General features: G+C 39.6%; 2 protein-coding genes and 1 pseudogene across 4 annotated transcripts; 1 reads left to right on the top strand and 2 right to left on the bottom strand.

Moving 5' to 3' along the window:
- Window positions 1–8579: 8579 nt before the first annotated feature.
- Window positions 8580–8751, bottom strand: LOC120780996 (annotated as a pseudogene).
- Window positions 8752–16039: 7288 nt separating this feature from the next.
- Window positions 16040–16988, top strand: LOC120780587. Of its 3 annotated transcripts, XM_040112846.1 has the most exons (4): window positions 16040–16300; window positions 16355–16495; window positions 16634–16850; window positions 16913–16988. In XM_040112846.1, exons 1-3 carry the CDS (start codon window positions 16043–16045, stop codon window positions 16820–16822), a joined length of 588 nt encoding a protein of 195 aa, XP_039968780.1. In that variant the 5' UTR covers window positions 16040–16042; the 3' UTR covers window positions 16823–16850; window positions 16913–16988. The 3 variants fall into 2 exon arrangements, 2 of the variants coding, with proteins under 2 accessions (XP_039968780.1, XP_039968781.1); XR_005705916.1 differs by having other exon boundaries at window positions 16355–16850.
- Window positions 16989–17425: 437 nt separating this feature from the next.
- Window positions 17426–17960, bottom strand: LOC120780425. The gene is made up of 2 exons (XM_040112702.1): window positions 17827–17960; window positions 17426–17756 (listed from the first exon to the last, which is right to left on the bottom strand). Exons 1-2 carry the CDS (start codon window positions 17910–17912, stop codon window positions 17426–17428), a joined length of 417 nt encoding a protein of 138 aa, XP_039968636.1. The 5' UTR covers window positions 17913–17960.
- Between the last annotated feature and the right edge of the window lie 3660 nt (window positions 17961–21620).

The raw sequence follows: 21620 nt of genomic DNA, 5'->3' as shown, positions 1-21620 counted from the left end.
TACAGTTGTGTGAAAACACAAAATTATTTAAAAAAAAACATTTTTCAAGCATTTACTTGGACCAATTTCCAGCGGTACCCCTTATACTTAATCAAGTATAAGCAGGACTGCTTAAAATAAGCTAAGGCAAATCATAAACACACAAAAGAGAGGAAATATTTAAACTTAAAACCAGCCATACATGCATACATATGTGTAAATAAAATTTATATACATACATACATCATATACATATACCCGATATATATTTATATAAATTACAAAGAGTAAAATTTACTCCTTTAAGTGGTGAACACAATGACAGCGACAGATTGCAGCAGCACGACAGTGAACTGAAAATGGCGTTGTGCATCTTACTACATGAACATTCGTAAGAAGGCAGCAACATAAGAATGGCCGGCATGTACACAAGACAACACAGCTGTCCATTTTGCATGTACACAATTTCGTTGTGGCCATACTAATGCCTTGCACTTCAATGAAATTTTAATATTTTGTTCAAAGTGAAAATTTGTATGCAAAAAAAAGTAAATAGGTAAGTATTTTTGTTATAAATTATCAGTTGTTATTACAAATGATATAATAGAGCAATTTTATGCTTTTATTTGTAAAATAACGTTAAGTTTGTTAGAGCTGTGAATAATTTTACATTTTACATATTAGTGGCATCACCACTCTACCTCCCCTTTCTATCTTCCATTCTACTGTCAACTCTACTGTCGTCCTACTGTCGTTGGCAAATATAGGAGGATATTGAAGTTAGCGAGAACGACAACTGTCGGCCTGCAGTCGTGTAGTCGTGCAGCTGTCAAAATAACAGTGCCCATAAGAACGTGTGTATTTTAATATTTGACGGATGTAGTTTGCAGTCTGTCGCGCTCTATGTGTTCCGCACTTTATACATAACATTGGGAAAAACATATAAATTATTGCCGGTTAGATTAAAACGGCTAAAAAAATTTATATTTTTGGTCAAAATGACCTTTATTGTCAAAATGTTCTGCTAAGACTAATTACAAATTTCAACTTATACATTATTTATAACTTAAAAATTACTTATGCTAGCACTATTGACTTATTTACATGTGTCGCGTTATTCCGCGTATTCCGGATGTTGATTTGCAATTGTTGCAATGGTTGCATTATTGTTGGTCAGCCTGGCTGTAGTTTATATTGCGCGTGCCGGATGTTAATTGGTTAATTGCTTATTCAGCATTATTCTGCTTATGGCAGTTAACTTTGGTGTTGCTGACTTCTCCGCCGTCAAAAACGAACGTCCTCGTTTGTTCAAACTATTAGGGTTATTGGCACTGTTGACGTGGGAGTTTCCGATGTGTCTTCTTTGTTATTGGCCACATTCACGTTTACATTGTAGCTCAATGGTTCTATTAGTTTTGTCTTACAATTCTTCCTTAGGATTGATGCAGTGCCTATTGTTGCTAGACTGATCAGGCAAATAACTACTAATGAAAAATTTGTTATTAGAGCTGCTGTGTGGGTTGTCTGCAGTGTTTGTAAATGATTGGTGTTATTTATGTGGAGTTCCTTCATCATCTCAAGACTGAGAATTTCTTCCTCTTTGTTCGAAGGGATATTTGACTGTAGGGTTGCGGGCAATGGTTTGCTAGTTAGTATTTCATTAAAGGAGTGTTTTTGGTTGTCGATTAAGACTGTGGAACTACGATATTGAACGGCGTATGATCCCACAAGATTTATTTTTTGATTATCGATCTCAATTGTGGCATTATCCTGATTTAATAATATGATGCCAGGGAAGATGTTTTCTATCGATGGGATGTGCTGTTTATTTATTTGAGTGCATTCTGCTGGTTCGCTTCTGAGTAGTTGCGGGACACAAGTAGTGTTACTAATATCTATCACATTCTTATAGTTACAAATTCTTATATGATTATTCTCATTACATTTTGGTTTTATTCCAAATACCTTATGTTTACTACAGGTTACGATATCCTCATAGGGAGTTTTATTAATATATTTATTTTTCTTTATGGGTTTGATAACAATTGAATCGCAAATTTCTTCGTTTATTAATGGTATTCCTATCATATAAAATAACATTGTTTCATTTGAGGCTACTTTTTTTTGCTAATGCTAGTTCTTCATTTAATAAAATATACGAATTGACGATTCCGGCTTTGGCCCAATGAATCGCATAATCAATATTAACAATTTCTTCTTTTACAATCTTTAATTTATATTTTAATTCTATAGCAAAATTGCGTTGTACATCTTCATTAGATTGTACCGTTTTTAAAATCTTATTCGATACTCTCGTAATATTGTTTATCCTGTCAAAAATTATTTTATTTATTACTACTTGATTATTGTTATTGTTTATTATATTATTTATTTGATTATCTAAAATTACTAAGTCGTCATGATCGGGATTTCCCGCGATCCATTTCCAGACTTTTCCTATTGTTTCTATAGATTTTTTAAATCTTTTGGGTCGGAGTCTATTTAGGTAAGTTTGGGTAAGGGTTAATTCATTTATCAAGATGGGTAGAAAGGGATTTTCTGATGTTATCTTGGTTTTAATAGTGTTGTCCATTTCGTCGAGTGTCATTTGAAATGCGTCTAGGTCTACTTTATGTATTATTCGGTAGGTTCCTGTTTGTATTCTTGTCAATCCTGTATCAAATGTTGCTAGTTGTGAATTTGTATAGTCTATTATTTTAAAGTCTGCGTACACTAGGTGCACAAAAAACCTGCAAAGTAAAAGAAAAAAAATACTATTGTCTGATGTTGCTTTTATGTACCGTTCGTCCTTTTTCAGTGATTACTACACTGGATTTGTCTTCCTTAACTGTTTCCTTTCTATATTTTGCTGTAAGTTTTGACCCTATTCGTTTGTTTATTCTCACATAAATTACATCTCCAGGAGTATATATTTTCATAGGTTTCCGTGTTTTATTATGGTTTTCTAAATCTTTTGCCTGTCTTCTCCGAAGGGTTTCTATATTTTCCTGTCGTGCATTTTCATACTGCTTTGGGTCAACTGTAACACGTCTGCCAAAAAATGTCTCTATAGGTCGTTTCCCTGTTACGGAATGTATGGTGTAGTTATATTCGTATGTACATGGGTCTAAGAGTTCTTGGAATGAGCGGTGTGTGCGTTTCGTTTGAAGGCAGCGCATAATTTCAGGCAGGGTAGAGTGAAATCTTTCTACTTGTCCGTTAAATGTGCTTGTGTATGGGGGAGTTTTAAAAATTTTAATACCGAGTTGGTCTTCGACCATAAATTGTATGGAAGCTGAATTTAAAGATTTCTCGTTGTCGATAACTATTGTTTTGGGTATACCAAAAGCAAAAAGTATTTGTCGTAAAGGTTCTCTGATATCTTCTATTGATTTTGACTCTATTATTTTAACTGGAGCATATTTGGAGAATTTATCCACTGCTGTTAGAACTAATTTTTTTCCGTACTGTAAATATCTATATGCACAATTTCTCCAGGGTATTGGGGTATTGGGGTTTCTAATAGTAGTGGTTTATTAGGGTTGCGATCATACTTGTTTTCCTTGCAGACTCTACACTGTTTAATTATATTTTCTATTTTTGCTTTCATCTTTGGAAAGTAACATCTTTGTATTAGTTGTTTTTTTATTTTCGTCTCTATTCCTATGTGCTCGCTTGTGTTCGTTTAGTATTTCCTCGTTTTGTGCATCCTCGCTTGTTATGTCCTTTACTTCTGTTTGCGTGTAACGATTTTTATAATTATCAAAGTGAAGTGGGTAAATTTCTTGGATTTTCCCTATTATTACTTCAGAGGTAAATATGCCATTTATCACTGAGGGGTTAAGGTATCGTTTCAATAGTGAAGTTAAATTCTCTGTTGAAAAGTTGGGTTTGGTGATTATATGTCTATGGTAGGTCGGGAATGGTATTTTAAACTGGTAGCTGTCTTCATCTGCTAACGAGATCCAAATTTGGTTTTTAATTGCATTTATGGGTCCTTCTACTGCTGGAATTAGATTGTGTGATGAGCTTTCGTCGGAATGTGTAGCAACTGATAGGTAGTTTACTTCAAAAGGCCTGGATAATGTATCTGCAACTACATTGCCTTTCCCAGATTTGTATTTTAATTCATAGTTGTAATCTTCAAGTATGGCTTTCCATCGCTTTAGTTTGGAGTTATTATTTTTATTACTGAGAGCGTATGTAAGTGGTTGGTGGTCTGTATGTATTACAACTTTTGCTGTACCGTATAGATAGTTTCTAAATGAGTTCAGTGCCCATATAATGGCAAGCATTTCTTTTTCGTTGACTGCGTAATTTTCTTCGTCCTTGTTCAATGTTCTTGATATAAAGTTTATTGGTTTGCCATTTTGCTTTAAAACGGCGCCTATGGCATACTTTGAGGCGTCAGTAGTTAGGTAAAATTCTTTCTTGTAATCAGGATATTGTAAAATTGCCAGTCCAGTCTAGGGGGGTGTTGTAGGATTCTAAGGCTATATCTGCCTTTCCAACTATCTTATTTCGGATGACATTTAAAATGCCGAAATATTTAGGTGTCCCTTTTGAGGGTTCGTAGATTCTTAAAATGCATTCGACACTTTTTTGCAGGAACTAAATTCTGAGGCATTTCCTAAAAATTCCCTTAGGGATCTCACAACGTCTGAAATCTTATCCATTTCATTCGTGTTGTTTTGGAATTGTTCGTCTATTGTTTGGTCCGTAATGACCGGATTTAGAGTTAAGCCATATTATTTTCAGTTTAGTTTATGTTATTGGCTGTACAAGCCGTATTTTATTTTTTTGGTTATTCATATTTACTTACACTATAGCTAAAACAAGAATTCTGTTTGGTTCTTAATAAATCAATTAATATAAATGCATAAAGTTTTTGATTAATTTAAAAATCTCTCTCCTTTGTTTTTCGCAAAACTAAGGCAATATTTACGTTTCTTTTACAATTTTTCTGTAGCTTAATAATTTATTAAAATTTTCCTTTCACTTAATAATTTATTTATTATTAATAACAATTTCCCTAAACTTTTTTTCACAATTTTTTCTCTCTGTTTTTTTATTATTAATTATATTTCTTATGCTACTTACACTATATACAGCTTCATGATGAGTGTGTATTTGTCCTGTTTCGTGTTTGTACTGAGGTACACCTTCTCACACTTTTTTTGTTTTTGTAGGCTTTTCGCTGCTATTCCTTGCTGGTATCGTTGGAGCGTCCTGGAAGTCTTTTTTCCTATCCTTTTCACACTCTTTTGTGTTGGTTATTCTTATCCTTTAATCCGCTCGGCCCGTGAGACCGCTTGTCACCAGTTAAAGGTTAAAACTGTCTTTTTCGCGGCTTTTTTTTCTTAACGGCACTTTTAGACTTTCAGGTTAGATTAAAACGGCTAAAAAAATGTATATTTTTGGTCAAAATGACCTTTATTGTCAAAATGTTCTGCTAAGACTAATTACAAATTTCAATTTATCCATTATTTATAACTTAAAAGTTACTTATGCTAGCACTATTGACTTATTTACTTGTGTCGCGTTTTTCCGCGTATTCCGGATGTTGATTTGCAATTGTTGCAATTGTTGCAATGGTTGCATTATTGTTGGTCAGCCTGGCTATAGTTTATACTGCGCGTGCCGGATGTTAATTGGTTAATTGCTTATCCAGCATTATTCTGCTTATGGCAGTTAACTTTAGTGTTGCTAACTTATACATATATTTACTCACATACATACATACATATCTACCCACGTTAAGTATCCGCTTATTTTCTTTTCGCGATTTATCCGTACGGCGAATATACAAGTTAACACGAAACATATTCAAAATTATAGCTGACGCTAACAATTACAGCTGTCAACAGGAAGTAACATCCGACACGAGCCGCTAAAGCTACAATTCCGAAGAATTGTAAGTTAAGGGACAGGTAGAATAAGGTTACCTTTTAGCTTAAGTAAACAATGTAAAATCAGTTGCAATTAGCAGTTTAATAAAGAAGGTCATACGGACCCAATAAAAAATAAAAAGAAACATTTTTTTTCGGAGCTATAACAAAAAGCCCGATAACTGGCGCCCGAGTCAAATAAGCTCGGCGGAGTCTAGTCGTTGAAAGTGTTAAGAGCGTTGAAAGTGTCAGAAATAAATAAAGACCCTTTTTTTTAACGTGCAACAATAAAGTGCCACAAACTAAAGACTTTAAAAGAAATTTGCCATAATAAAGTGCCAAAAACAAGTAAAGACTTTAAAAAAAAGTGCCACATAAAAAAAGCACCGAAGAAAGAAAGACTTTGAAAAAGTATGCCACAATAAAAACGGCTCCACACAAAAAGTGAGATAATAACACTACAAAGAAATTGTTGAAAACAGCATAAAATCAGCATAAAGTGGCGTGAAGAGGAACGTGGAACTTCCTTGACGCCCCAACGACAGCACGACACCAGCCGACCCGGAGTAAAACAGCAAGGAGTAAGCAAGTGTTCCCGAGTACCGTAAAGAAAAAAGGATATCAGCACACTTACCGGCATATCTATCAACAATGCAGCTGCTACTAATGTAAGAAAATAGATTATAAGTACTAATTATACCATATAAACCCTATTCTTAACTAAATTTAATGAGATAAAAATAGTTAGAGAAGGAATTTGGATATACGTCAGAAAAGTGAAAAATTTAAATAAAGAAAAGTTTTTGTGAAAAAAATATAAAATAGTGGAAAATTTAAACAAAGAAAAATAAGTAGTAAAAAATTTTTTTTAATAAAGGAAGTTTTTGAAAAATAGGTACATAGCTAAAATCTAGAAATAACAAATTGGCTTGTACAGCCTATAAAATTAAATTTTACTGAGGCTGCGATTCACCACCCTCGGGGGGACCCTCCAGCCTATAACAATAAAAAAACACTGCGATTCACCACCCAAGGGACCCTCTAGTGATTTATCAACTAAACAAAATTCTAAAAGGATAAATTAATTATAAAAAATAAAAAGCAGATAATAACAATAAAAGAAAATGGCAAATCCAAACAATTTAATAAGACCACCCGTGTTAAGGAATAACACAACTCCCCCACCTACCCAACAAATCTCCCCAGACTTGGCAAACATGATACCAGCTATGGTTTTTCAGGCTATAGAAGCCGGTGGACCAGAGCTAGTCAGGACTACTTTAGGTAATAACAATAACCCTATTATAAAAGATCAGACCATAGAAGAGCAATATAGGAATAATATGGCTGAAATGGACAAAGTCCCAGATGTCGTACGATCCTTGAGAGAATTCTCAGGAAACGCCTCTGAGTTCAGCTCATGGAAAAAAAGTGTCGAACGAATTATAAAGATATATGAACCCTCAAAGGACACCCCAAATTTTTTCGGAATTCTAAATGTAATCCGGAACAAAATTGTTGGAAAAGCGGACATAGCATTAGAATCATATAACACCCCCTTGGATTGGACAGCCATCTGCCGTTGTCTGACCACCCACTATGCCGATAAACGCGACATAGGCACTCTAGAATATCAAATGACGTGCCTTATTCAGGGAAGGAGCTCTATAAACGAATTTTATCAGAAGGTTTATAGTCAATTATCCCTAATACTTAACAAAATAGGATGCATGGAAATTGGCGAGGAGGCAGTCCATCTACTAACGGACAACTACGTGCCAAGGCCCTGGATACCTTTGTGAGAGGACTTTCCGGTGACCTCCCGAGGCTTCTGGGTATAAAAGAACCCAAGACTTTACCAGAGGCACTACACCTTTGTCTAAAGCTGGAAAACCAAAGCTTTAGAGCACACCATGCCAACAACCAAGTGTTAAATGCACCATCAGTCCCCAGACATCAAAGTTTCAACCCTTTCATTCCTAGACAACAACCCCCCATGGCAAGGCAGGTACAACCATTATACTCACGATTTCCCGAAAAAAGATTCTATCCCGAATTAGCCCATATACCTCACCCTCAGCAAACTTATCGCCAACCAAATTTGAGTCCCCATAGCTCCCAGCAATATCAAAATTCAAATTCGAATCCACACAATAGCTACCAACAACAAAACTCCTATAACCACTCTAGATATCCATATAACCAACAACCAAACTATCCTCCCCCAAGGCCACCTAAACCTCCTCAACCCATGGACGTGGATGAAAGCATCAGAACAAGAGCGGTAAATTATGTGAACCGCCCTAAGCCCCAAGAAACTGGCAAACGACCATTGAATGCATCCACGACCAACCACCCCCCAGCGAAAGCTCAAAGGAACTTTCATATAGACACGGACGAAACAACTTACGATCCATACCATGAAGACCAACATTATGACCAATACGACAACGCCCAACAAACAGCTTACAGTCAGGAAACAGCTTACAATAATGTAGACAAATATTTATAAGTATAGTATACGATGTTAAAAGGCAGAAATCTTTCTATCCTATCTTGTGTATCTGCACATGCTCATATAAATGTATGTATACGCATGTGCGCGTTCAGAAATTCAAAGAATTCGCACAAAAAAAAGAGAGATGAAAGAAATAAAGTCACATAAAATAGTTGAGAATTCGCAAAAATGAAAGACAAATGAAAGAAAAATAATGCGCATTTTCGAATAAACATTCATTTCTAATATGCCACAACACAATATTAGAAATGAAGTTCATAAACCTCACGCTGTCAGATAAAACGATATACCTCGTCATCGCGGGTCGATTTCCAAAAAATTTAAATGAAGACTAACTACAGAAATGATCCTGTAAAGTATAGCCTTAATTTTTCAACGGCCAACGCAGAGTATTTCAACCAAAATATACGCAAAATAGTTGAGAATTCGCAGAAATGAAAGACAAACGAAAGAAAGAGAAGCATAATTTCAATATTGCACAAGCATACAAACATACATTTGCGCAGCAGCAGCAAGGAAAGAGGTAACAATCGGCGATCCATTGTATATTTGTTTCATGCATAACCAAACCATAATTAGGACAACGCAATAGAAGTGACAATGGTGGTGTTGGTGGTGAAAAGTTACGTAGGTTCGAATCCCAACAGAATTTATTTTTAATTGAATATGTCACCAACCAAAAATTGAAACATTGTTCTACTAAAACAACAACAGCATAAGCATGACACCATTGTGTTGTTGGTAGAAAAGCCGAGCTGTGCCGAAAGAAACGAACAAGCGATCGCCGATTGTCACCGCTTCGCTTGCTGCTCGAACATCTCCGCAGACAAGGTTGCGTGGATTCTTATTGAGCAAGGTTGCGCAACCTGAATCTTCTTCTTCTTCTTAATTGGCGTAGAAACCGCTTAAGCGATTATAGCCGAGTTAACAACAGCGCGCCAGTCGTTTCTTCTTCTCGCTACGTGGCGCCAATTGGATATTCCAAGCGAAGCCAGGTCCTTCTCCACTTGGTCCTTCCAACGGAGTGGGAGGTCTTCCTCTTCCTCTGCTTCGGCGGGTACTGCGTCGAATATTTTCAGAGCTGGAGTGTTTTCGTCCATCCGGACAACATGACCTAGCCAGCGTAGCCGCTGTCTTTAATTCGCTGAACTATGTCGATGTCGTCGTATATCTCGTACAGCTCATCGTTCCATCGAATGCGGTATTCACCGTGGCTAACGCGCAAAGGACCATAAATCTTTCGCAGAACTTTTCTCTCGAAAACTCGCAACGTCGACTCATCCGTTGTTGACATCGTCCAAGACTCTGCACCATATAGCAAGACGGGAATTATGAGTGACTTATAGAGTTTGGTTTTTGTTTGTCGAGAGAGGACTTTGTTTCTCAATTGCCTACTCAGTCCGAAGTAGCACCTGTTGGCAAGAGTTATCCTGCGTTGGATTTCTAGGCTAACATTGTTGGTGGTGTTTACGCTGGTTCCAAGATAGACGAAATTATCTACGACTTCAAAGTTATGACTGTCAACAGTGACGTGAGTGCCAAGTCGCGAATGCGACGACTGTTTGTTTGATGACAGGAGATATTTCGTCTTGCCCTCGTTCACTGCCAGACCCATTTTCTGTGCTTCCTTGTCCAGCCTGGAGAAAGCAGAACTAACGGCGCGGGTGTTGAGGCCGATGATATCAATATCATCGGCATACGCCAACAGCTGTACACTCTTATAGAAGATGGTACCTTTCTCTATTTAGTTCTGCGGCTCGAACTATTTTCTCCAAAAGCAGGTTGAAAAGTCGCACGATAGGGAATCGCCTTGTCTGAAACCTCGTTTGGTATCGAACGGCTCGGAGAGGTCCTTCCCGATCCTGACGGAGCTTTTGGTGTTACTCAACGTCAGTTTACACAGCCGTATTAGTTTTGCGGGGATACCAAATTCAGACATCGCGGCATAAAGGCAGCTCCTTTTCGTGCTGTCGAAAGCAGCTTTGAAATCGACGAAGAGGTGGTGTGTGTCGATTCTCCTTTCACGGGTCTTTTCCAAGATTTGGCGCATGGTGAATATCTGGTCGGTTGTTGATTTGCCAGGTCTAAAACCGCACTGATAAGGTCCAATCAGTTTGTTGACGGTGGGCTTTAATCTTTCACACAATACGCTCGATAGAACCTTATATGCGATGTTGAGGAGGCTAATCCCACGGTAGTTGGCGCAGATTGTGGGGTCTCCTTTTTTTATGGATTGGGCATAGCACACTTAAATTCCAATCGTTGGGCATGCTTTCGTCCAACCATATTTTACAAAGAAGCTGATGCATGCACCTTATCAGTTCTTCGCCGCCGTGTTTGAATAGCTCGGCCGGCAATCCGTCGGCCCCTGCCGCTTTGTTGTTCTTCAGGCGGGCAATTGCTATTCGAACTTCTTCATGGCCGGGTAATGGAACGTCTGCTCCATCGTCATCGATTGGGGAATCGGGTTCGCCTTCTCCTGGTGTTGTGCGTTCACTGCTATTCAGCAGGCTGGAGAAGTGTTCCCTCCATAATTTAAGTATGCTCTGGGCATCAGTGACTAGATCACCTTTGGGGGTTCTACAGGAATACGCTCCGGTCTTGAAACCTTCCGTAAGCCGCCGCATTTTTTCGTAGAATTTTCGAGCATTACCCCTGTCGGCCAGCTTATCAAGCTCTTCGTACTCACGCATTTCAGCCTCTTTCTTCTTCTGTCTCACAAATGCGTCTCGCTTCCCTCTTCAACTCTCGGTATCTATCCCATCCCGCACGTGTAGTGGTCGATCGTAACGTTGCGAGGTAGGCAGCCTGTTTTCTCTCCGCTGCGACACGGCACTCCTCGTCGTACCAGCTGTTCTTTTGCACTTTCCGAAAACCAATGGTTTCGGTTGCAGCTGTACGTAAGGAGTTTGAAATGCCGTCCCACAGTTCCCTTATACCGAGTTGTTGACGAGTGCTCTCAGAGAGCAGGAGTGGCAAGCCGAGTAGAAAATCGTTCGGCTGTCTGTTGTGATTGCAGCTTCTCGACGTCGAACCTTCCTTGTGTTTGGTGGCGCGCGTTTTTTGCTGCACAGAGGCGGGTGCGAATCTTAGTTGCAACAAGATAGTGGTCCGAGTCGATGTTAGGACCTCGGAGCGCACGCACATCTAAAACACTGGAGACGTGTCTTCCGTCTATCACAACATGATCGATCTGGTTGGTAGTTTTTCGATCCGGAGACAGCCAGGTAGCTTGATGAATCTTCTTATGCTGGAATCTAGTACTACAGATAACCATATTTCGGGCCCCGGCGAAGTCAATCAGCCTCAACCCATTTGGGGATGTTTCGTCGTGGAGGCTGAATTTACCGACCGTAAAGTGCCAAATATACCTTCTTTGCCCACCCTGGCGTTAAAGTCGCCAAGCTTTGATTTTGACATCGTGGCGGGGCAGTTCTCATAAGCGCGCTCCAAGCGCTCATAGAAGGCATCTTTGGTCACATCGTCCTTCTCTTCCGTCGGGGCGTGGGCGCACCGTCAGCGATAAGTTGAAGAACCTCGCTTTGATGCGGATTGTGGCTAGACGTTCATTCACCGGAGTGAATGATAGTACTCGGCGACGGAGTCTCTCTCCCACCACGAATCCTACACCAAACTTGCGCTCCTTTATATGGCCACTGTAGTACATGTCACAAGGACCTACTCGTCTCTGTCCTTGTCCCGTCCATCGCATTTCTTGGACGGCGGTGATGTCAGCCTTGTCTTTACGAGGACATCAACCAGCTGGGCAGCGGCACCTTCCCAATTAAGGGACCGGGCATTCCAGGTGCATGCCCTCAATTCGTAGTCCTTATTTCGTTTGCCATGGTCGGTGGCAACCTGAATCTATCGCAACCTTTTCCGAACTCGTATAAGAAGTATAACTTCAAAATTCAATTAAATTGACTTACATAAATCGAAGCAAAAATAAAATAACTCTTATTTAACTTAAAAGAGTTTGCGGTTACACATAAACACGATAATACGCGGCAATTAAAAGCGTTTTTGGTTTATTTATGTAATTCAAAACTCTTATTCACATAAAAGAGTCTCGTCTGAGCATACATATACCCAATCTGTGGTGAAATTCAATTCATTAATTTCAGCATATAAAAATTGCTGTAATGTATCTGTTTATCGATTTTCTTTGAAACTCTTACTTTCGACAAATCACATATATGTACATACATATAAGAAACTTTATAATACCAATCAAGTTTTATTGAAAATTTTTTTCAGTTCAAATGAGCTCTGACTCAAAAGACTCTAAGCCAAGTCAGTTACTAAAAGTCCCAAAGATGATTTCTGACGAAAAAGGTCCATGTACACCTGCAGAAGCTACACGCTCGAAGCAAGGTGCTACGAAACAGAAAAGGGGGAAAGACATATCATACTCTAAATTCATTTCTGAGAGTGACTGTCTAATAAAATATTTCAATCGATTTGCTTCTTCGCCGATTCAACACAATTGTTTTTTTGATGGTTTTAGTCACCACTTACCTCGCCACTAGATACTTCACCGGAAAATGTTTGGTTTTAAGCAAAAAAGTTACACTGTATGGTTTTCTTTTGGGGTTTTTTCGTTTTATTTAGCGTTGATGTAGAAACGAAATAAATGTGCGGAATGTGTAAATGAGGACGCTGCGTGACACGTTCGCTCGGTGCGAGATCGATGTAAAAAAGGGCCGGTCGTCCTATCGAGCGGTCGGTTTTGATCGTTGGGTAGTGTAGAGTTGTGGTGTGATGACCGCATGTGTGGAATATATTCGCGTGTAGTAGTGTGTGGTTTCTTCATATGTGGATCGCGTTAGTGTGGTGTGTTGTCGTGTTGTTGTTCAGTGTCGGGTGTACAAAAGGAAGAGCTAACTCATCTAGCCATCCCGGCCCCCCTAGGCGAATATTAGCCTAACAGTCGCTGTAATTGCTGCAGCGTGGCAACAACGCTGCCAAGGCCAGTGGAGCGGCGGTTTGATGAATGATGCTGCCTGCGCCGCGGGGATGCTTCATTTCGCCTTGTTCTGGACGATGGAGGAGCAACTAACCTCGGTGCCGACTGGGCTGCTGCGGTCGGTTAGTGGCAAAGCTGTCGCGTGACGGGCCGTTTTGGGGTGCGATGCAGCATGGTGTGCACAGTTGGCATAGGGTGACGGATGTGCACTCCTGTGTTGTGTGTACTGTTGCCAAGCAGTTAAGGCAGTGCCCGTGAGCTTGAGCAACCTTCTGCCGTTGCATGGGCTGCATGCTGCGGAAAATGCTGCAATGTTGTAGCCGGTGGGGGCGCCGACATAGGAGACATCGGCTGCGCTGAGGTTCAGCTACGGGTGATGAGGACGGTGGTAGTGGTCCCGGGCCACTACGAGGAGCGGTTGCAGTGGCGGTTGCCGCTGGGGTTCGTGGCGCTGGAGTTGCCCCAGGGCGTGGCACGGTTATAGCTGACCTCACCGTTGGCGGTGGCACTGCTGGCATATCCACATCCATTGTAATCTGTGTGGGAGGAGTAATGTGGTTATAAATGTGTGTCATTAAAATGTGTATGGCGATTGTGCCACATTATGTGGCATGAAAGGGTGGTCACGTAGATCGACCATTGCTTTAGATTTCGAATTAGTTTAGGCTAGTTTTTTATTTGCGGGTTTATTACGTCGGGTTTTTGGTTATTTTAGTAGTTCAGTTTTTTTATGCGCCCAAGCCGCCATTCGGTGGGGGTAGACAGTCATCATGGATGATGACACAATCTCCACTCTTCTGGACTCTTCCACCGGTACCTTTTATGAAGGTCCTTTATATATTCTTCCTTCCATCGACGGCTGAAATCGTGATGGAGAACTTTTATTCTCTCCCATAGATTTAATAAGGATAGCGGCCCCACGCCTGGCTCAGGTGTGGCCAGAAAATGCCCTGGTGTCAGGGCTGTGAAGTCAGAGGTATCTTGCGAGAGGGTTGTGAGTGGCCGTGAATTGAGAACGGCTTCAATTCGCACTAGCAGTGTGGTGAACTGTTCATAATTAAATTTGTAGTTTCCAGTTCCTTTTTTGAAGTGGGATTTAGAGCTTTTTACTGCTGATTCCCATAAACCACCCATATGAGGAGCGCTTGGGGAGATAAATTGCCAGTTAATACCTTGGGGAGCATACCTTTGTACAATTTCTGGTGAGACTTGTTTGATAAAATCCACAAACTCCTTTTCAGTGGCTATTTGGGCTCCAATGAAGGTTTTACCATTATCGCTCATCAGTTTTGATGGGAAGCCGCGTCGTCCGACGAAGCGAGCGAATGCCGCGAAAAAAGCCTCCTTTGTCAGATTCGTACACAGCTCGAGGTGAACTGCTTGTGTCGAAAAACAGGCAAAGACAGCCACATAGCCTTTAATTAGAGTGGGGGACCTTAGCATGGACGCCTTTATCTGAAAAGGCCCAGCAAAGTGGACAACTGTAACTGTGAAAGGCAGAGCGAAGTTGCAGTGTTCCGGTGGAAGTGCTGCCATAATCTGTGTTCGCAACTTCTGCTTGTGCATAATACAGATCTTGCACATGAAAATGCATTTCTTTATTTGAGGCTTAAGACGGGTAATATAGAACTCTTGACGGACTATATGCTGCATTAGGCGATGTTCAGCGTGAAGCATGATTAAGTGGATATAATTGAGGAGTAATGTGTCAAGTTGGGATTTCTCTGCTATAATTAGAGTGTGGCGTTCGTTGTACGTCAGGCTTGAGTTAGCAAGCCTACCATTCGCACGAAGCAGACCTTTCGTGTCCAAGAATGGGTTAAGAACCAAGAGTGAACTCCTTTTATCAATGGGTTTTGATTCTCTTAATAATGAGATATCCCGGCTGAAGTAGCGCATTTGAGTGGATGCGATTAGTGCGACTTTTGCCTTTTGGAGTTCTAGGCGCGTCAATGTATCGCATTGGTTAGATTCTGGGTGAATTCCCTTAATTTTATTTTTGAGTCTCTCTATGAACTTTAGCATGTAGGCGATAACTCGAAGGGCGCGAAGGAACGATGAAAATCGCTCAAGCATGTCATTATCATCCAATGTTGCTTAATCGATTTTTCGACTTTCTGGGGCAATTATATTGCGCATGGGCGATTTTGGCCAAGAATTGGGAGACTCTGTTAACCATCGGGGGCCATTCCACCAGAGATGGTGGCAAGGCGCAGCGGCTTGCACCCTCTTGTACCTAAATCGGCAGGATTGTCAGCACTGGCTACGTGTCGCCAAATGGCTGACCCCACAATTTTGCGAGTAGTAGGGCGCCACAGAGCTCAAGTCGAGGTAGACTTTGCGTTTTTAGAGGAGCCACCTTATGCCTGGTTTTCACTAAGTCATATTTGACGTCAAATGTTGTCAAAATAATGAAAACGGGTTGTCATATGCTGTCATTTGCGTTTGCCGGCATATTTGCCAATGCACGGTCATTTCAAATGACAGTCAAATGAAAACAATAAATATTGGATATGTGGCAATATTTGACAACTAATTTTGATTTGCCAACATGTTGGCAATTATTTACGTTTGCCGCCCAAACAGATGTTAAAGCAATAAAAAGCAAAAACGATTTTTCACATTTAATTTTTATTATATTTGATGAAAAATACAATAAATTTATTTTCCCAAACCTTTTCAGTTTCAGATATGGAGGACGAAATGAATTTAGAAATTGAAACTCCAAAAAACAAGAGGGTGCGGAAAATAAAAGTGAAATGGACAGCGGAAGAGACCGAGCGGCTGATCCAAGAAGTAGAGTCCAGGGAAGGTACATGGAATTTTCTTTCCCATGACTATAGAGACCGAAATTTGCGAGAGGCTCAGTGGCATGAAGTAGCGGACATATTAAATATGCCACGTTCAGAAGTAGCAGCCAAATGGAACAGCCTTCGCTGCTCTTTTCGCGTAAGTAATTCTGAAATAGTACACAACAAATTGCATTATAAATATTACTTTTAGGCGGCCTTCAAACGAAAGACACATACAAAAAGTGGTCAAGGTGCTGGAAGAACGCCTACAATGAACCCACTTTATAATTCTCTAAAGTTCCTGGAGCCCACCTTGCGTGTTGAAACTAACACGACAACAAATTTAATTAATGCAAGTATACGTCTGTAAAAATAATACTATTTGTTTTCAATGCGTCGACCCTGACCCCTCGAACAATATTGTTTGAGACGCAAGATATAAATTTATCTGACGACATGCAACCAACGCCATCCACTTCAATAAATTTAGGGAGACGTCGAGCTCAAAAAGATGATGAGTATATTCAAGTGGTGGAACGTGCACTGGAGACCCTCACATCAGCTACCAAAAGTGACGCTTGGGATGATTTGGGAAATTTTGGGTTATCCAATGGCCGAGAGTTGGCCCAAGAATCTCCACAACTGGCCAAAGAATTTAAGCGGGATATATGTGAGTTGATATTCAAATATCAACAGAATGTAGCTAGGTCAGAGCTGTTGCACAATTTTATGTGTTAATAAAACCTAATTTTGCTGTTTTATTCTTTAGGTCAACATAATCACATCTATTTCATCTACATCTGATAGTCGTTTGTACCTTTTTATATACAATACTTTAAATAAAACTGAACTAAAAATAATAATTATAATTATAAAATAAAAGATGACATATACTCGTATAGAAATGAATTGAATTCAAACTTGTTTTATTTAAATTTCAGAAAGTTTATAAAAAAGGAACATGAAAATATTTTGTATTTGCAAAATAACTCAAATTATAGAATTACATATTTATAAAAGAGGAAAGTACTACAAAGACGAATTATGCAATATCGTCCTATTATATTGCCATTCAACCTCTCCATGAGGAGTCATGAAATACTCCATAAAACTTTCACGGACATTTATTGCGCTGTCTGCTGGCCTACCTAAAATACTGCTTGGCCGAACTGATGGAAGCATTCCATTTTCTCCCAACTCCATTCGCCAATTACCTGGATCAGTAATGCCATTTGTATCTTTGTCTACATCAGATTATCGTATATATATATAGACTTGCGTCTTAACAAATAATTATGAATATGCAAATCGCGAGTACAATAACTGTAGCATGTTCAGGAGTAACATTCATGGGTCTTCTGAGTATTCGAAAACGTGATGCACATATGCCGAACACATTTTCCACAACATTTCTGGCTCTGGATAGCCGATAATTAAATATTTTGTACGACATAACTTGATTGCGGAAGCTAAATGGTTTCATCAAGTACGTTTTTAAGGGAAAAGTGTCATCAGCTACAATGACAAATGGCATTTCATCACGTTCATGTGGAAGTGGTTTCGGCGGCGGAAAATTTAACTTGTTTTCTGCAAGAGCCATTGAAAGAGCACATCTGAATATGTTGAAATAGTAAGACATTTTAATTATTAACATTTAGTGTTATTATTTTGTAATAGTTTTACCTTGCGAAAACGCCTCCATCAGATTCACGACCATAAGCTCCAACATCTACAAACAAAAATTTGTAGTCCGCATCAACCATAGCCATCAGAACAATGCTATTATATTTCTTATAATTGAAATATTCTGAACCGCAGTTCGCAGGCGCCTGAATCGCTATGTGCTTTCCATCCAATGCCCCACAGCAGTTAGGAAAATGCCATCGCTGGTAAAAATGATCCGATACTTTTGCCCATTCCTCATGAGTGTTGGGAACCTTATTAGAATCCACAATGTATTTTTTCACTAAAAACGAACAGATATGAATACTCACTTTTAAAAACTCGTTCTTTAAAGCTTCAAAAATTGCACCACACGTGTTATGCACTATATGGCAGATGGTAGTTTTTCCCAATAGAAAAACACTCATCAAACTCGAGAAGTTATCACCTGTGGCTAAATAGCGTAGTGTTACCGCCAGTCTTTCACCTATCGAGATCGCTTCACGGAATCGTGTATTTCTTTTGTAAATATATGGAGTAAGACGCACCACTAAAAAATCGAAACCTTCCAGAGTCATCCTCAGGAAGTTCTTCAACAACTTTGGGTCCTGAGAAACCAGCTTGGATCGAAGTGTGGCGTAAAATCCACTGGTGCAACGATTCCTTAATCCTGGTCTAATCCACCACTGCTTTGGTTTCCTTTGCTGATTCCTTTTCTTTTTCCAAACTTTTAATGACGTTATAAGACATAACGCTGCAGTTACTATTGCAATTTTTCTTTTTTTATTCATTTTTACACTTTCACGCACTTATTTATAAGTAATTACATTTTCAATTTAACAGCTGTCAAAATTGCCTATTCACAATTGACATAAACGAAAACAGGTGGTCAATCATCTGACACCAAAATTTGACGATAGTTTTTGAAAGGCACTGCAATATCGACATTCGGTCAGATTGGATGTTGTAATGAAAACGCAATTGACACCAAAACCTCAGCTGTTCGTTTAGGCAGTTTTTGATATCAATTATTTCGGCCTAGTGAAAACCAGGCATTAGCTTTAGCTACTAAAAAGTGGCTTGTGGTCGCGTCATCGCTTTGTGTGCGCACATATATAGTGGCACAGTATGCCTTCTGAGAGGCATTACAGAAGCCGTGTAATTCGACTTTGTGTTCGGGGGAGTAGTTTACCCACCGTAGGATTTGTATCTGTGAGATATCGTTTACATTGCTCGCGAACTGTGACCACTTTTCTAAACGAAGTGGTTTTACTTGTTCGTCCCAGTCGGTCCCATCTAGCCATAATTCTTGTATCAAGATTTTAGCTTGTATCATAATTGGCGAAAGCCATCCTGCGGGGTCGAAAAGTTTTGCCACAGAGGATAGAATTTGGCTTTTTGTAATGGCAGATTATGCAGATATTGACTTGGTAGTGTGTGAAAACTGGTCAGATATCTCATTCCATTGTCCAGAGTCTTTGTTGTACTTTCCTTTTTGAATTTAAGGAAACTAGTGTCCAACAAGTTTTCTTTTGGTATATGTTTTACTATATCTGGATGATTTGCAGTAATCTTTTTCAGTGGAAACCCTGCGGTCTTGAGGGCTCTTATAACCTGTGATAAGGATTCGTATGCTTGTGGAAGACTGTGACTTCCAGACAAAATGTCGCCAACATACGCTTGCGTTCCTGGGTTGCCTGAGGGAATTCTGACTTGGTGTTTTCTGCCAATTCGTGCAGTGTCCGAATGGCTAAGTATGGGACACAGTTGACGCCAAAGGTAACTGTTTTTAATTTAAAGTCGCGTAGTGGACTAGTGGGGGATTTTCTGAAAATAATTCTTTGAAAATCTTGAACGTCTTTATGTACGACTTTTGTCTATACATTTTCTCGACGTCCCCGTTGAAGACGTATTTGAAGATACGCCAATTTAAGATAAACAGCATTAGGTCTGGCTGAAGCGTGGGTCCCGTAAATAAAATGTCACCTTTGTTGTTTTTTTTGTCTGGCTTTACTACTGCATGATGTGGCAAATGAAACGAGTAGTATTTACTTTGTATGATTTTTTCGCCAGCGCTGACTTCCTCCATATGGTCTAAATGGAGGTATTCTTCTACGACCCTATCATATTCTGGTTTCAGCTCGCCTTTTTAAAGTAGGTTTTTTTCCATCAATTTTCCGTGGAAATTCTGGCTTCAGTGGTAGTCGTACGACGTACCGGCCATCCTTTGATCGAGTAGTTGTGGTTTTGTAAAAATTCTCACAGTACCGATTTGAATGGGTTGTGATTGATACGGGGGGGAGTTCTTCTAACTTCCAAAATTTTCTTAATTGCGAATTGAGGTATTCGTTGGAGATTTCCTCAACTTGAGTTGTCATCGTGGCAACTGGTTCCGCAACTAGTCCACTTAGGACCCATCCGAAAATGGTATTTTGCGCCAGAAGTGTTTTTGTAATTTTCTCAATACCTTCGAGTATTATCTGTGCGGGGGTGTTGCAGTTTTGGTCTGCTAGCTTTAGGTGTGAAACCTTTTGCCAATGCTTGCTATTTATATGATAGCTTAGTAGCATATTTGTTAGTTGCGGTAAGACTATAGCTTCTGCTTGTATGCGCTTATCCGCTTGGGGCGAAAAGAGGGTAATGGGGCAGATTTTATTAGAGTTTTGAACTACTCTGCCGCCCATTCCCGTAATTTCAAAATTGGCCAGTTTTGTTGGCAACTGTAGCCTGTTTTGTGCCCTAGACGCTATGAAAGATCGTTGTGATCCTTTGTCTATTAGGGCTCTGAGGATAAACAGTTCTCCTCGATGTTCGATGGAGACGACTGCTGTGGGTAGTAGTACCCTACTTTCATTTTCGCTGTGTAGTGTTTGAGTTTTTAACGCCGATGAGCAGCATGGTGATTCTTGGCAGTTTTCTGAATTTGTTGTTGCGACTAAACCTGTTGCTCTTTTTATGTTTGCGCTGTTTGGGGGTGAGCTGGAAAAATTGCTAATGAGTAGCATCGAATGATGTCGTTTATGGCAATAAACGCAATTAAATTTGATTTCACAATCTTTAAGCATGTGTGCATGTGATAAGCAGTTTGTGCAAAGTCTTTTTGACTTTACAAAATTGTTTCGGTCAATTATATTTAATTTCTTAAATTTCTCGCAAGATTTAAGTTTATGTCCCCCTGTGCACAGTTCACATGACGTTTGTTTGTATTGTTCAGATGTGAACGTTTGATTTTTGAAGAAGCTTCTATTTGAATTGTTGTTGCTATTGGCTTGGGATCTTTCGAAGCTTCTATTAAGGTCTTGGGAAATACCTTTTGGTTTAATTATATTTTTATCAACTCTTTCTGCGATTTCATACTGGGTAGTTAGGAAATCTTTCATTTGCTGCTATGTGGGGCATTTTTTTCCTTGATGAAAGAAATTGTTCCCATAGCAATAACGATTTTTCGGATAATGCGGCGGTGCATATATTTACCAGAATTGGGTCCCAGTTGTCTGTGGGAACGTTTTGTGTCGCTAAAACCGACAAACAGTTGGAAACAGTGGATTGAAGTTTCATATATTCTTCACTTGTTTCCTTTTGAATTTTGGGCAAGTTCATTAATATCGTTATTTGCTTATCTACTAGTATCCGTTCGTTTTCGTACCTTGATCTCAGAGCTTCCCAAGCCATATGGAATCTGTCGTCATTTAATGCGAACTGTTTTACGATGACGCCTGCTTGACCTTTTGTTTTGTATCTGAGGTGATACAACTTTTGAGCATTTGATAATTTCGGATGGCTTATGTAAACAGCTTTGAACATGTCCCGGAAGG

This window comes from Bactrocera tryoni, unplaced genomic scaffold (assembly GCF_016617805.1).
Source record: "Bactrocera tryoni isolate S06 unplaced genomic scaffold, CSIRO_BtryS06_freeze2 scaffold_25, whole genome shotgun sequence".
Taxonomy (NCBI): domain Eukaryota; kingdom Metazoa; phylum Arthropoda; class Insecta; order Diptera; family Tephritidae; genus Bactrocera; species Bactrocera tryoni.
The sequence above is the reverse complement of the archived record's forward strand: the minus strand, read 5'-3'. Positions and strand labels throughout refer to the sequence as shown.